Raw genomic sequence first — 16,852 nt, 5'->3', positions numbered from 1 at the left:
TCGTGGATACAGAGCCTTGCGACGACGGAACTTCTGATCTAGGGCTACCCCGAGGGTTTTTGGAATATTTGTGAATTTATAGGGTAAAGAGGGGGTGCAGCAGGCCACCGAGGTCGGCACAACCCACCAGGGCGCGCTTGGGCCTCCAGGCGCGCCCATGTGGGTTGTGCCCCCCTCGGGGCACCCCTCTGGTACTTCTTTGGCCCACTGGATGTCTGCTGGTCCAAAAAAATCTCCAAAAAGTTCCGTTGCATTTGGACTTCGTTTGATATTGATTTCCTGCGATGTAAAAAACAAGCAAAAAACAACAACTGTTACTGGGCACTATGTCAATAGGTTAGTCCAAAAAAATGATATAAAGTTGCTATAAAATGATTGTAAAACATCCAAAAATGATAATATATTAGCATGAATACTTCATAAATTATAGATACATTGGAGACGTATCAAGCGTCTTGGTCGTGGTGGGGTGCCAGATCTGGAGTTCGACGGCGTGTCCGGGGTGTTGCCCCGGTCTGATTCGTTCAACGAAAAGGGCTTCACCTTTGGTGAGCCACCTTGGAGGTCCGCAAAGCTGCATATCAGCGATGGAGCCGCGTCGAGCTCGTGAGGAGGTGATTCGTCATTATTTTTTTCGGTGGCTGCTATGGTGGTGCCGGAGGTAGGTGACGGGCGTTGGTGTCAAGCTCAGAGATATTCTGCCATCTTTTCAGTTTTGTCATGTCGGTCTTTACGTGACTTGTACTTTGATATGTATGATACGAATAAGACACATATTACCATGTAAAAAGAGTACATCAGGTTGTATGTTTTTTCAAGGTCTATCAGGATTTATCTTTTTTTTGAGAAACTCGCCACTTTTATTGCTCAAGAGTGTTCATAGGTACACACGATGGGTGATGGGAATTACCCAACCACACATGTCTGCCCAAACTCAAATTACATGCAAACTTGGCGAGGTTGTGAGCCTCAAAATTATGGTTCCTAGGCTAATGAGCAAAAGTGCAGAAAGCAAAACTACCGCCATGGTTCATTATTTCATGTATGATGGCCGCATGAGGACCTCCCGTCCCCTTGTTTATATCATTGACCACTCCTAGGTAGTCAGACGCTACCTTCAATCTCTACACGAGTAGATCATCCGCCAGTGCCAGTGCTTCCCTGCATGCATATGTTTCCAACATGGTTGGGTCAGTGATCCCATGGTAAAGCATAACTGAGGATCCAAGATACATCCCCGTATGGTCACGACACATAGCCGCTACCGCTCCCCCGCAAAAATTGCGTGCCACAGCGCCATCTACATTAATCTTCCCATCGCCCTCCGCCAAAGCCAACCAGCGCTGGGCGGTATTCTGTCGGACCCCTGGTCCATTGTTCTGTCTCACCACAGGTTTTGGAACCTGATCCAGCTCGGTTATATAGTGATCAACAAAAGATGAGGTTTGCCCTGCGATTGGAAAATTCCTTCGTGAATTGCTTGTCTTCATGCATACCATAATGACCATAGGGTCACCACCATCTTAGTAAACAAGCTCTGTTCGAGACTCTCATGCAACTGGAACAACCAGTTTTTTGCTTGTGGTTCCTCGTTTTCAGACATCGTTGAGACCAATAGTGGATCGGCCAATGCCCATGCCCATCTTGCATGAGTGCACGAAATAAGCGCATGTCGCCATGAGTCAGGAACACCGCACAAAGGACAGACGTCCCCGGTGGACATGTTCCTCTTATTCAGCACGTCCGTCGTCGGCAGCGAATGCCTGGCCAAACGCCAAAGGAAAATACGGATCTTCGACGGGACAGTTAGGTTCCACAGGCTTGTCCAATCCTGCTCCTTCATCGCATAAGTTGAAGAACCACCTCTTCCTTCTAGCCAATTCTCCCTTGTGATCTTCTTTTTAACCATGAACTTATAGGCCGAGCTTACCGTAAAGCGGCCCTTCCTATCTAGATGCCATGCCCAAAAATCATCTATATTTCTCGTGCATATCGGTATCTTCAGTATTGCCTCCGCATCAATAGGCAGAAACACCAATCTGATCAACTCTTCGTTCCACGATGCCATAGTAGGCTCCAGTAACTCTGAAACCATCTCAGGATGGATCTTAGGGGGAAAGTATACTCCCCTCTAATCCCCTCTAAATTTAAAGAACTCAGGCCCATGAGGCCATTGCGGTTTAACCGACTCCAAAGCTCAGGACAAAATGAGCGAAGCGGCCTGCATCGAAAGGAAAAAAAAACAGAAAGCAAGCCCGGCCCGAGTGAAGCTACCCTTGAAACCCTAGTTCGCAGCTCTCCTTCCATTGAGAATTCTCGCCGGCGGCGGCGGCGTCAGCCATGCCCATGGATGCGGGGAACAACGGGAAACAGCGGCCGCAGGACAAGTTCGACCTCCTTGCGAAGGAGCAAGGGTACCGGAGTCGCGCGGCCTTCAAGCTGCTCCAGCTCGACACGCTCTTCCGTTTGCTCCCGACGGCTCGCGCGGTGCTTGATCTCTGCGCCGCGCCTGGGGGGTGGGTCCAGGTGGCCGTCAGCCGCGCCGCCCCCGGCCCCTTCGTCGTCGGCGTCGACCTCGCGCCCATCCGCCCCATCCGCGGCGCTCTCTCTCTCAAGGAAGACATAACTGCCAGTGCCAGGTGCGGCGCCGCCGTGCGGCGGCTCATGGACTCGAGGGGCGTCTCGTCATTTGAAGTCGTCCTCCACGACGGTGTTGGACGAAAGAAAAAGAGAGGAAATCCTTCCGTGTGCGGTGGCACCAGTGCATCGGCTGCGCAGGAGGCCACAACCACGCAGTCGGCGCTTGTCATGGACGCCGTGCGCCTAGCTACCATGTTCCTCGCCCCCAATGGCACCTTCATCACCAAGGTATGAATGATGTATTTGTTTTGCGGGGTGAATTCATGATGTGAGGCTTCTTACACAAACATGTGATAAATATGCTTTTTACATGTGTTGCAGTGTTTATATGTAATAAAAGTTTGTCGAATATATTAGCTAGTGTAACTAAGCTTTCATGGTGGATCAGTACTTTACCTAGTGTGATAAACATAGTGGATCATATTTTTTCTGGTAGCTTCTTGGTTCTACCTCCGTAACTAAATTTAAGACATTTTTGCCGTTCAATTTGAACTGAAAAAAAGGAGTTACGGAGGTAGGTAGTTTTTATGTTGATGCCTTCTTGCAACACTCATTTTTTTAATCTCCATCAGTTCTTCAATCCGTTATGATGCAAATTATGACTCTTGATGTTGTTCCCCTGTGTGAGTGCACATCTCAAATCAGTTTTTATTCTCTTCAATAGTTCTTCAGGTGTAAAGATTACAAGGCTATAATGTTCTGCCTGAAACAGGTGTGTTTTGATCACAGGTTTTTAAAGTGTTTGTTTTGCTAGTTATTTTATACAAGTTGCTATTAATGCATCAAATGTACCCATTTACAGCTATTTGAGCGTGTTCATCTGAGTAGACCTGTAGCAAGTTGGTCCACGCCTGCTGAAATTTATGTTATCTGTCTGAGATATAAAGCCCCTGCAAATATTCAACCAGAACTTCTTGATTTGAAGCAACTGCACTTGTTGAGTGTGGATGCAGAGAAGAGCAAGCGGTAGGTATTTTTTCCCACATCATTACTGGATTTTGTCTATTTTTTTTGCATATCTTAGTGGCTTATGTTATGTGATATCGTTTGTCACAATATTGTTGCTGGCTGCTGCAAAGGTATGGCGCCTCCACGCGAAGGTGTTGGCTTGCCTCACAATGTACTTTGTCATATGGTCTCCGCCATACCTTTGTGGCATCAGTAGAATGTTGTGCGCCATTGACATAGAGGGAGTGAGAGGGAGAGGGAGGATGAGCTTATTTGTAAAGTCAGAAAAGCAGTTAAGCATGATTATTTTAGAGCAGTAAATAGGCATTAAAAATAGCTGGCATTGCTGTTCTTTTCTTCAGGATCTGTACTTTCAAAGTTTGAATTGTAGTCCAGTTTGGTGGGAGGTACACTGTTCTAAATTTGTATCATATACTATTTATGTAGGCAGGAAAGCACAGAATTCTGGAAAACTGGTCTAGCATCAGATTTTATATGGTCTGAGGCCCAGACACCACTAGAGTTTCTTGGTTCCTTTTTGACAATTTCATTTGACGATCCAGCATCTCTGCCTATCAAGAATCATGAGCTTACTACAGATGAGGTAGTGGAGTATTGCCTGCCTAGCTTCTCTTCTGTCTTAGTTATGACCCTGGTTGCTTGTACCTTTGCTGTCTAGCAGATAAAACAACTCTGTGAATATTTGTTTGTGCTACGTGAAAATGGCTACAATCATCTCTTGGAGTAAGTATCTTTCTTCAGTTCCTTTTCTATCTTGTAATTTACTTCTAGATTATGATTATCCAAACATGTCTATTAGTTACGCGTCCACAGAAATTGGTCCTGTCAACCTCATACGAAATTGATTTACAATGTTAGATGGCGCATGCGCGTAAGGAAAGCACTGTCGTCATGTTCACAGGTGACACCAAGGACTGATGGGACTGCGACGGACAACAAGGGCAGAGAAGGTGACCAAGTTTTACATGAAGTGGAAGATTTGAAGAATGTTGTTGATAGAAAGGGAATGAGAGTGAAGTGTCAATCAAGGCCTCATGCAAGGGTATTGCCGTTATGAAATGTAATTGTAATATTTGCTGCGATGTGGGATTAATTTAATTGTCTGCTATATGTCTCTTCATTCCAGGGTAAAGCACACGAGGCATCGGGAATGCAAATTGATGCTGCAGAAGATGGTTATGGTGATCCTGACTTGTTCCCTACTTGTGCTATTGAGGTATCTTGCTGTTTACATAGTCCTATCTGTCTATCTTTGCATCTGCAACATTCCTGCTCCTGAAGTTTTCTCTTCGGCGTTAAGCCTTTATTATAACTAGAGAATACCCCGCACGTTGCTGCAGGAATCGATTGCAATATATTTTAGTGATTTGATTGTATGAAACATGCATAGTTGAATTACTAATATATGAACTAAATTTTAAAACAAATTATATATTGTATTTGATTATTGTGTAATCAAAAATATTTTTAATATAAGTGGCATAATATAATGGAAAACCTTTTCCCATGCATGTTGAGTGGACCTTTGATGAGGTGGCATGTGTGCTGGTGTGGGATGTGTGCATGGGATCAACTAATAATGGAAAACTTTCTCATGCATTGTTATGACCGGGCAGACTTATGCCCGTAGGAGGCCCACTGGGCAGGTTTAATTAGGGGCTCAGCCCGCAAGTTATCTATTTTATTTTCCATCATGGTTATATATACTAGTTGCAAGACTCTTTGATAATTAAGCAATAAGAATAAATTTATTGCCCGGCTCCCAGAGGAGCCGGACCCTAACCCTAGCCGCCTCCTGCTCTTGCACCGCCGCCTCCTCCCTCGCGCACGCCGGCGCCTTGCCGCCGGCGACCACGAGCTTCGCCACGTCCAACCCCCTCCTTCCCCTACAACCTACGCCCTAGACCTGGTAGGGTCCTAGCTCCTACCAATTTTGTATCAGGTAGCTTGGGTCCGATCATGTTTGCTCCACCACCCACCCCGCCGCTGCCCACCTCGCCGCTGTCCACCACCGCCGCCCTCTCCATCGTGCCGCTGGCGCTTCCCACCGCCGCTGTCGACCTCTCCACCGCGCCGCTGGCACTTCCCACCGCGCCGCTTGGCTCCACCGCGGGGTCCTCCACCGGCCAGTCGCCGCCCCTCATCGCGCCGCCTGCCGCCGTCTACTCCCCGGCGGAAATCACCGGGGTCCTTAATGATCTCGTCACCGCCGTCCAGGGCATGCACCTCAACCTGGCCGGGCCCTACGGGCAGCCGCCGCCCTTGCCGCCGGCCGCCGCGACTGGGCCAGCAGCCCTGCCCTGGTACTCGGCAACTGCGGCGCCGCCGATCGGGCCTCTACATCACCACTGGCCGCATCAGCCGCCGCCCGCTGTCGCGCCCCAGTGCCCGCAATGGTTGACCCCGACCCTCGCCGCCCCCCCACGCCACCCGGGTCCGGGCAGCCGCAGCCGCAGCTGCCGGCCCCGCCGCCGCCCGCTGTCGCGCCCCAATGGCCATAGTGGCCGGCCCCGGCCCTCGCCGCGCCCCCCATGCCACCCGGGTCCGTGCCGACGCAGCCACAGCTGGCCCCGCCATCGCCCAGCACGGGGCCCAGGTCTACCATGCAGGGAGGCGTACCGATCCAGCAAGTGCGCTTCCCGCCGTTGCCGTCCCCAATACCGGCCTGGCTGACCGGATCATCGCCGCCACCCGTCTACACGTCGGCGGGAGACCCGCCGGCGCCCACTCTGCAGTACAGCGATCCCTCCGGCTTGGCGGGGAACTACACGGGCCGCGGCCATGCTGACCGGGCGCCCCAGTCCTCGCTGCTTCGCACCTCCGAGGCAGTTGGCCACGGCGCTCCGCCACACACCGCCGCGGTTTGCCAAACCGGACTTCGCCACTTATGACGGCACGGAGGACCCCCTCAATTGGCTCAACCAGTGCGAGCAGTTCTTTCGCGGGCAGCGCACCCTTGCCTCGGAGTGTACCTGGCTCGCCTCTTACCACCTTCGCGGCGCGGCACAGACCTAGTACTACGCCCTCGAGCAGGACGAGGGCAGTATGCCCCCTTGGGAGCGCTTCCGCGAGCTCTGCCTCCTTTGTTTTGGGCCACCGATCTGCGGGAGCCGCCTGGCAAAGCTAGGCCGCCTTCCCTTCACCTCCACGGTGCAGGACTTCGCCGACCGTTTCCAGGCCTTGGCTTGCCACGTGTCGGGCGTGACGGCGCAGCAGCGGGCCGACGTCTTTGTCGGTGGACTCCCGGATCACATACGCGTGGACGTGGAGCTCCGGGGACCCCAGGATCTCCAGACGGCCATGTATTACGCCCGCGCCTTCGAGTGTCGCGCCCAGGTCGAGTAGCAGGCACCCCCAGCTCGAGAAGGCCGACAGTCCCCGGCACCGGTCCGGCCACCCCCGGCCGCTCCGGTGACTACCACCCCGACCGCGACGCGGCCTTTCCGTCGTCTCTCTCAGGCGGAGCAGCTGGACCGTCGGCGCCTGGGGCTTTGCTTTAACTGCGATGAGCCCTATGCGCCGGGCCATGTCTGCCCGCGCCTCTTCTACTTGGAGACGGCCGACTACACTGAGGAGGACGCCCCGACCGAGGGGCTTGACGCCGCGGCTGCCGAGGCCGCACCCGCGGCCGCCCCGGCGGCGGCACTCGTGGTCTCGCTCCATGCGCTTGCCGGCATCCGCGATGAGCGGACCATTCTCTTGCCAGTGATGATACACGACGAGCGCCTGGTGGCCCTTTTGGATACGGGCTCCACACAACTTCCTGCCCGAGGCTACCATGCGCTGCTTAGCGCTTCAGCCGACGGGCGGGGAGCATCTTCGGGTCACGGTGGCCAACGGCGATCGTCTCCGGTGTCATGGGCTCGCGCGGAACGTGCCCATCACCATCGGCGACGAGCACTTCACCATCACGTGCGCAGGCATCGACTTGGGCTGCTTCGACTTCATCCTTGGTGTCGACTTCTTGCGGACCCTTGGTCCCATTCTTTGGGATTTCGACACCTTGACGATGTCCTTCTGGCGTCTCGGCCGCCACGTCCGGTGGGAGGGCGTTGGGGGCGCCTCACCGGAGACGACCACTACCGAGGCCGAGCACCCACTCTTGGAGCACCTCCTGCAACAGCACGGCGACCTCTTCGACCAACCGCGGGCCTTCCGCCTGCCCGGGTGTACGATCACCGCATTCATCTCCTGTCGGGCTCGGCGCCGGTGGCGGTCCGGCCATACCTCTATCCGCAGCTGCAGAAGGACGAGCTGGAGCGCCAGTGTGCACTCAATACTCGCCGCGGGCATCATTCGGATCTCCACATCGCCGTTCTCCGTGCCGGTACTCGTCCGACTTGCGGACGACACGTGGCGCTTCTGCATCGACTACCACGCCCTCAATGCCCTGACACTTAAAGACAAGTTTCCTATTCCGGTGGTCGATGAGCTCCTGGATGAGCTACATGGGGCGCGCTTCTTCACCAAACTCGATCTCCAGTCGGGTTACCACCAGGTGCGCATGCACTCGGATGATATCGCCAAGACGGCGTTTCGGACTCATCACGGCCACTTCGAGTTCTTGGTCATGCCGTTTGGTCTCTCCAATGCACCGGCGACTTTTTAGGCTCTGATGAACGACGTCCTCCGCCCCTACTTGCGCCGGTTTGTGCTCGTTTTCTTTGATGATATTCTTTATCTACAGCGCCTCGTGGGCGGAGCACCTTCAGCACGTCGCCATCGTCTTCAACGAGCTTCGAGCGCATCATCTTCACCTTAAGCGCTCGAAGTGCTCGCTCAGGACGCCTTCCGTCGCCTACCTCGGCCACGTCTTCTCGGCCGAGGGGGTGGCCATGGACGCCGACAAGGTGGAGACCGTCGCCGCCTGTCTGACCCCGCATTCACCTCGGGCTCTTCGCGGCTTTTTGGGCCTCGCGGGCTACTACCGGAAATTTATCCGGGAGTTTGGCCTCATCGCGTCTCCACTCACGCGCCTGCTCCGTTGCGACGCCTTCGCCTGGGATGAGGAGGCGACCTTGGCGTTCAAGGCCCTCAAGGGGGCCCTCATGACAGGGCCCGTCCTTCAGATGCCGGACTTCGACCGGCCATTCATCGTGGACTGCGACGCTTCCGGTGCAGGGTTCGGTGCCGTCCTTCATCAGGGGCGATGGACCCCTAGCCTTCTTCAGCAGGCCCTTCGCCGCGCGCCATCTTAAGCTCGCGGCTTATGAGCGAGAGCTCATTGGATTGGTGTAGGCGGTGCGCCATTGGCGGCCCTATCTGTGGGGTCGATCTTTTCGGATTCGCACGGACCACTACATCCTCAAGTTCTTGTTGGACCAGAGGCTCTCGACCGTGCCGCAGCACCAGTGGATCAGCAAGCTCTTCGGCTTCGACTTCACCGTCGAGTACCGCCCGGGTCGCCTTAACACCGTGGCCGACGCCTTGTCTCGCCGCGACGTCGACCACGACACCACCGGGGGCGACTTCGAAGGGGCGGCGCTCTGCATCCGCTCGGGGCCTACTTTCGCTCTCTTCACCGACATCCACCGGGCGATAGCGGCCACGCCAGACGCCCTCCTTCAGCAGCAACTGGCTGCTGGTGAGCTAGAGGAGCCGTGGCGCCTTGCCGACGGGTTGCTCCTTCACGGGCGCCGGGTCTTCGTGCCGGCGCACGACGATCTCCGTCACCAAGTGCTGCTGCTGGCCCACTCGGCAGGCCATGAGGGTGTGCAGAAAACCCTCCATCGTCTCCGCGCCGACTTCTACATCCCATGTGATCGGGCCTTGGTCCATGACTGGGTCTGGTCTTGTGTGACGTGCCAGCGTAACAAGACGGAGACACTCCGGCCGGCTGGTCTGCTCCAGCCCTTGGAGGTGCTGTCTCAGGTCTGGGCGGATATCTCCATGGACTCCATCGAGGGCCTCCCCAAGGTGGGCGGCAAATCGGTCATTCTCACGGTGGTCGACCACTTCTCCAAGTATGCTCACTTCATCGCGCTCGGTCATCCCTACACTGCTGCATCTGTGGCTCGTGCCTTCTTCGACAGTATCGTCCGCCTCCACGGGTTTCCCTCTTCGATCGTCAGCGATCGGGACCCGGTGTTCACTGGCCATGTCTGGCGCGATCTCTTCCGGTTGGCGGGCGTGAAGCTCCGCCTGAGCACGGCCTTCTATCCTCAAACGGACGGCCAATCCGAGGTTGTCAAGAAGGTGATTGCCATGTATTTGCGTTGTGTCACAGGTGATCGTCCTCGCGCTTGGGTGGATTGGCTCTCGTGGGCGGAGTACTGCTACAACACCTCCTATCACTCCGCCCTGCGCGCCACTCCATTTGAGGTGGTCTACGGCCGGCCGCCCCCGCCCATACTGCCGGTTGATCTGGCGACAGCTCGGACAGAGGTGGCCAGTGGTCTTATGCGGCGCCGTGACGAGATGCTGGCTGAGGTCCGGCAACGCCTCCTTCAGGCCCAACAGCTGGCCAAGCACGACTACGACGACCACCATCGTGAGGCGGAGTTCACGGTCGGTGATTGGGTTTGGCTGCGTCTCCTTCATCGCTCTACGCAGTCGCTGGACCCACGCGCAAAGCGCAGGTGGCCTACCGTCTTCAGCTTCCGGCGGGTGCCCGCATCCACGACGTCTTCCATGTGGGGCTGCTGAAGCCCTTCCGTGGGGAGCCACCTGCGGCCCCTCCAGCGCTTCCTCCGACCTTCGACGGGCGCCTCCTTCCGGAGCCGGAGAAGGTCTTGAAGGCGCAACTTCGTCGCGGGGTGTGGTATGTGTTTGATTCAGTGGGCTGGACTTCCAGAGGAGGACGCTACTTGGGAGCAGCGCGATGAGTTCCGCCAGCACTACCCCGACTTTCAGCTCGAGGACGAGCTGTTTGGGCAGGCGGGGAGAGATGTTATGACCGGGCAGACTTATGCCCGTAGGAGGCCCACTGGGCAGGTTTAGTTAGGGGCTTAGCCCGCAAGTTATCTATTTTATTTTCCATCATGGTTATATATACTAGTTGTAACACTCTTTGATAATTAAGCAATAAGAATAAATCTATTGCCCGGCTCCCAGAGGAGCCGGACCCTAACCCTAGCCGCCTCCTGCTCTTGCGCCGCCGCCTCCTCCCTTGCGCACGACGGCGCCTTGCTGCCGGCGACCGCGAGCTTCGCCACGTCCAACCCCCTCCTTCCCCTACAACCTACGCCCTAGACCTGGTAGGGTCCTAGCTCCTACCATGCATGTTGTGGTGGGCCTTTGATGAGGTGGCATGTGTGCATGTTAAGATAATAGAGGTAGTGGGTATGGACTATTTAGGTATATAGGATTATAGTCAAATATTACAGCAAAAATAGTCGATTGAGGCGGTTTTATACTAATGTAGCAACGGGTAAAACTGTGGCTACAGATGCTAGATATGGTTTTTGCGCCCGTCTAAGGTGTTGCCATAGCCTCCGTCTCAACATTTGAGATGGGTTTCACAACCATAGAATCGGTTGATAGACATGGCAAACTCAAATTCAATCAATCTGCTTGAATTTGAAAATACATTCACAATTTGAGTTAAAAAGTATATGCATTGGGTAGTAGAGGGCACGTACCGCCGGTATCAAAGGTGTTGTAATTGTCATTGAATAAATAAATATAATCGTCATATGCAAGTGTAGCAAAAGCCCACATTTTTATTCCTTGTGAAATGTTATTGCAATTACACTCGAGCATGAGCATGGTTACACAGTCCCTATTACACTGTCAAGTAAAAGAGTCCAATTTAACTAGCAAGCAGATTGTTCTTGTCCTTCAAGCGAATCACATTGAGCTGCTTCTTATGTTTGTCTTCCTTCAAGCTGAAACATTTTTTACTCCATAAATCTGAAAGAACAAACAAACAATTGGTTGTGATTAAATAAGCGTTTAGTTAATTACACGGGATCAGCATTTATTGGACAAACGAGTCTATTCTGACTTCAAAGAAGGATTAAATAAACAGCAATGGAGATTGCCACAGTAGAAGAGTGAATGTTTAAAAACCTGAGAACAAATTCGTACAAATATTAAGCATTCTTTTGCCAATATCAAATTGAACTACTTAGTATTCCTGCAACCACGGAGCAAATAATTTCTCACGTTAAGTAAACAAATAGAAGGAAGAATATCATGTTCTACTTGATACTTCTTCGGAATGATAATTACCTGATGTCAGGTACGTGCACATGGCAAAGCAAACGTTTTTTATGGCAATTTTAGTTGACGTGAGGATGGCAATTTTTGTTTACAAGCATGGCAATTTCCTGGCAAAAAATAAACTAAGACAGATTTGCCATGCTTGCCCACTAAAGTTGCCATAACAAATATAAATTGCCACAAAAAACGTTCATTTTGCCATGTGCACATACCTGATGTTCGGTAGTTATCGGCGTCCTACTTCTTACCAGGACGTGAGGATGACAAGTCAAAAATATCTTTGGCAGATAACTTGATAGATTTTATGATCCGGATAAACAAGTACAAGTAGAAAGGGAAAACAATTTACTGCTGAAACTAAAACTGGGAGGCTATTATGTCCTCAGCAGTTAATCAGCTAGTTGTGGTTGCAGAGGTGAATCTGCTAGGCTGCAGCAGCTACCTCGCGCCATGTTCATCGGCATCTGGGAGATGAATTGCATCAGGATGGAGGCAGTGGATCAAAACCAAAAAAGGAAAGAATCGATGGACTTGAGCCTGGAACTAGTAATTAGCCACATATATAAACTCCTACTTTTATGGGACTTGCGTGTTTTGTGCTCAGCTGACTTGCACAGAAAGACCCCTATTGTTTAGTAATTTGGCCCACAATGGGGAGGACTAACCTCAAAAGTACTAGAAAAGCCCAAATTGTAAATAGGCCTATCCCGAGTTCCGCTTCCAGTGGGAACTGCACCGGCTGAACCGGACGCGCTCATCACTCCATGTCGCTGTCGTGCAACGCTTGAGCCCACAGCAGCAGCTGATCACTTGTAAGTTGTCCTGTGCCATGGATGTGATTTGATGGAGGCTGGAACACCGGGCCTTGACCAGAGCTGGTGAGATGGATCCAGCCACCACCGATGCTGCAAAGTCCTGGATTTGTTTTTGGTTCTCATTAGGAGATCAGATCGTAGTTCCTTCCATACAAGTCGATGGTTATTTAATGGGCATTTGGATAACTTCCTCAAATAAAAATATTTAAAATAGTGGATAACTTATTCCAGTGTGGGTGGGTGTTGTAGAGACGGTTTACACATCCGTGTATTGGGGGTGTCTCAACAAAGCGTTGGGTGCTGCTTTCCGTTAGAGGTGAAGATATGGTCTTTTTACCCGTATCTCGGATCACTGTTTTGTTGCAGTGTAACACAGTTGGGGAAGGGAATCTTGTTCTATCATGATATTTTTATGTTATCTTCCCAGTAGGACATGCCTTTTTTAGCTTCTAGTAGTACTTGTTTAAATATTTTTGTGCTTGTGAGCTCAGTGAGATTTGTGTTTGTGCTTTTTATAGGGTGGAAAAGAACTTCGAGCTGTTGAGTCACCACTGCTAGATTCGGAAGAAGACATCAGAAACAGTGAGAACGAAGAAACTCAAGCTTATGAGGACTCTGGTGAGGAAATGGATTATGATCAAGAACAACAGAGGTAAATTTTCAGACACGTACACCCACACATAATACAATAAACAGGTCAGATATAACTTCATATCATTTTCAAGAATTACTGTAAACCCCACTGATATGTAGCAACAACCAGGTATGGTGCTCAGATCAAGGGGACGCTCGATGAAGCTCATGTGCCTTTTGTGACTAAAAAGTGTGGAGAAGTCAAACGTCCGAGCAAACGTGCAAAGCAAACCAATCCCTATGACAATACAGAGGTAATATTGACCCTAATTCACATGATCGTTAGCCCCAAGAAGGATTGATAATAAGAGATGATGTGCCCTGCGAAGGGATTCCATGTCATTATGGATTGTAACGGGAAGGTATTGGTGGATCCACAGATGAAGGACAACAGGTCTAGCGGGTCGGCTCAGGGAAGAAGGGTGGGCAGTGGAGGCTCCAAAGGAGGGAAAGGGAAGAAGGGCGCTGGTGGCCCTGGGAAGAAGGGTGGGCATTGGAGGCTCCAAAGGAGGGAAAGGCGGAAAGGAGGCATGCGACGGAAAGCTAGGCAGAAGGCCGGCAAAGCCGAGGAACTGGAAACATGACTCCTGCTGAAATTTCCAGCTAGCCAGCATGTCAGATAGCTAGCTGTTGTTTTTTATACATTGTACTCCCTCTGGCTCTGGAAAGCCCAATAAATTTTCTCCGAAATCAAACGGAGGCTAAAGTTTGTAATAATAATCGTCAACAACTACGCTACTAAATAGATCTCTATCTCTATGTAACATTTACCTTTACCTATTTATAATGTATATATATGTATAGTAAACTGGTATTTGCTTCTACAATTCCAATTATATCTATACTTTATTTAATTTACACCTGTTTATTACTCCTGGAATTATGTATTTATCGGGACAGATAATACCAGATTCTAGAAAGGACAGATAATTCCAATTGTAATAATTAAAAAAGCAAACATTATCTTTCCTAGCCGCACCCCATCTATAATATACACACAATGACCTGAAAGAATTAGAGCCACACGATTAGACCCACTCAAATATATCTAGACATCAAAATAACAAGAGCAGCTTGAATTCGTTTTGATTGGGGTGATCAGAAAAGTCGGTCCAACGCGCCGACCCAAACGGACGCGCGTCCGCTTTTTGTCCGCTGCCGATCCATTCTCGACCCAATTTTGAGCCTCATTTGCGTCAGCGCGGATGCGCGCGGTGCACGCCTACTCCTCCTGGCTCGCTAGCCGCCAGTACATTGGCAATCCCCTCCCACCCCATATCGAGAGCAAACCCTCGCCCGCCCCGCCCCGTTGCCCTCACCGCCCATTTTCCGGTGCCTCTGCTAGCAGCCGGTGCCGACACCCCCCCAACACCGCCACCTCCCACGTCGCCGCCACCACCGCCTCACTGCCGGGGCACCGAAGCTTCCCACCCCACCCCCGACACCGCCGCGAGCAGGAAGCCGCCTCCCCGAGCGCGGCCAGCTCCTTCGTCCGACAACGCCCGCTGTCCCGGCGCCGCCAGGCCAGCCAGCTGGTCCAAGGGAGGCGCGTGTCTCTTCACCGGCCGGCTTCTTCGTCGACGCCGGCAAGTTGTTTGACAGTTTGCCAAGGTACAAAATGGACTCCGCCGACGAGTACTTTTCCACATTTTCCTTTGCGACTCCGACGATTCCTCGTCTGATGATGATGAGGAGATCTTGGCTGCCGTGTCGGTCCATGACCACCTTAATAGGCAGCGGTCGTTGTTTCGTGGCTCGATCCCAGGGCACCTTCTACCGTTGAATCCCAACCGAGAGAGTGGCCATTTCCTTCTTTGGAAGGACTACTTGGACACAACCAACCCGCTGTTCAAACATCAGAAATTTTGGCGGCGTTTCCGTATGAGTAGGCATATTTTCAACTGTATTAGAGAGGGGGTGGTCAGATACGATAATTATTTCGAGTGCAATGAGGATGCCCTTGGAAAGATTGGCTTCTCATCTTATCAGAAATGCACTGCAGCCATCCGGATGCTTGCATACGGAGTGCCTGGTGATCTCATTGATGAGTACGTCCGTATGAGCGAGTCTACATGCCTCCATGTACAAGTTCTGCAAGACTGTGTTGCTGTGTTTGGCCCTGAGTACTTGAGAGAGCCGACTGCTCAAGATATAGCCCGCTTGTTGGCGATGAATGCCAACAGGGGCTTCCCAGGGATGCTTGGCGGCATAGAATGCATGCACTGGGAGTGTAAGAACTGCTCTTCTGCTTGGCAAGGGCAGATAAGGGCCATGTTAGGGCTTGCACTATCATACTTGAGGCCGTGGCCTCACAAGATCTTTGGATCTGACACTCTTTCTTCGGCATGGCCGGATCATGAAGGAAATATGCCCTAGAGGCAATAATAAAGCTATTATTTATTTCCTTATTTCATGATAAATGTTTATTATTCATGCTAGAATTGTATTAACCGAAAACATAATACATGTGTGAATACATAGACAAAACAGAGTGTCACTAGTATGCCTCTACTTGACTAGCTCGTTGAATCAAAGATGGTTATGTTTCCTAGCCATAGACATGAGTTGTCATTTGATAAACGGGATCACATCATTAGGAGAATGATGTGATTGACTTGACCCATTCCGTTAGCTTAGCACTTGATCGTTTAGTATGTTGGTATTGCTTTCTTCATGACTTATACATGTTCCTATGACTATGAGATTATGCAACTCCCGTTTACCGGAGGAACACTTTGTGTGCTACCAAACGTCACAACGTAACTGGGTGATTATAAAGGTGCTCTACAGGTGTCTCCGAAGGTCTTTGTTGAGTTGGCGTATTTCGAGATTAGGATTTGTCACTCCGATTGTCGGAGAGGTATCTCTGGGCCCTCTCGGTAATGCACATCACTATAAGCCTTGCAAGCAATGTGACTAATGAGTTAGTTGCGGGATGATGCATTACGTAACGAGTAAAGAGACTTGCCGGTAACGAGATTGAACTAGGTATTGAGATACCGACGATCAAATCTCGGGCAAGTAACATACCGATGACAAAGGGAAGAACGTATGTTGTTATGCGGTTTGACCGATAAAGATCTTCGTAGAATATGTAGTAGCCAATATGAGCATCCGGGTTCCGCTATTGGTTATTGACCGGAGACGTGTCTCGGTCATGTCCACATAGTTCTCGAACCCGTAGGGTCTGCACGCTTAACGTTCGGCGACGATTTGTATTATGAGTTTATGTGGTTTGATGTACCGAAGGTAGTTCGGAGTCCTGTATGAGATCGGGGACATGACGAGGAGTCTCAAAATGGTCGAGACGTAAAGATCGATATATTGGACGATTATATTCGGACATCGGAAAGGTTCCGAGTGATTCGGGTATTTTTTGGAGTACCGGAGAGTTACGGGAATTCGCCAGGGAGTATATGGGCCTTATTGGGCTTTAGGGGAAAGAGAGAGGGGAGGCTGCGCGCCCCACAAGGCTTAGTCCGAATTGGACTAGGGGGAGGGGCGGCGCCCCCTCCTTCCTTCTCTTCTCTTTTCCCTTTCCTTCTCTCCTACTCCTACTACTTGGAAGGGCTCCTAGTTCTACTAGGAAAGGGGGAATCCTACTCCCGGTGGGAGTAGGACTCCCCTAGGGC

General features: G+C 51.4%; 1 protein-coding gene across 1 annotated transcript; it reads left to right on the top strand.

The window, feature by feature from the left end:
- Positions 1–2,172: 2,172 nt before the first annotated feature.
- On the top strand, positions 2,173–14,028 carry LOC109782499 (adoMet-dependent rRNA methyltransferase spb1). Its single transcript, XM_020341120.4, has 10 exons — positions 2,173–2,868; positions 3,305–3,352; positions 3,443–3,606; positions 4,036–4,192; positions 4,271–4,332; positions 4,468–4,651; positions 4,736–4,825; positions 13,106–13,239; positions 13,351–13,474; positions 13,601–14,028. Exons 1-10 carry the CDS (start codon positions 2,341–2,343, stop codon positions 13,802–13,804), a joined length of 1,695 nt encoding a protein of 564 aa, XP_020196709.1. The 5' UTR covers positions 2,173–2,340; the 3' UTR covers positions 13,805–14,028.
- The last annotated feature ends 2,824 nt before the right edge of the window (positions 14,029–16,852 follow it).

The sequence above is a fragment of the Aegilops tauschii genome, chromosome 7 (genome assembly GCF_002575655.3).
Source record: "Aegilops tauschii subsp. strangulata cultivar AL8/78 chromosome 7, Aet v6.0, whole genome shotgun sequence".
NCBI classification, from domain to species: Eukaryota; Viridiplantae; Streptophyta; class Magnoliopsida; order Poales; family Poaceae; genus Aegilops; species Aegilops tauschii.
The sequence above is the reverse complement of the archived record's forward strand: the minus strand, read 5'-3'. Positions and strand labels throughout refer to the sequence as shown.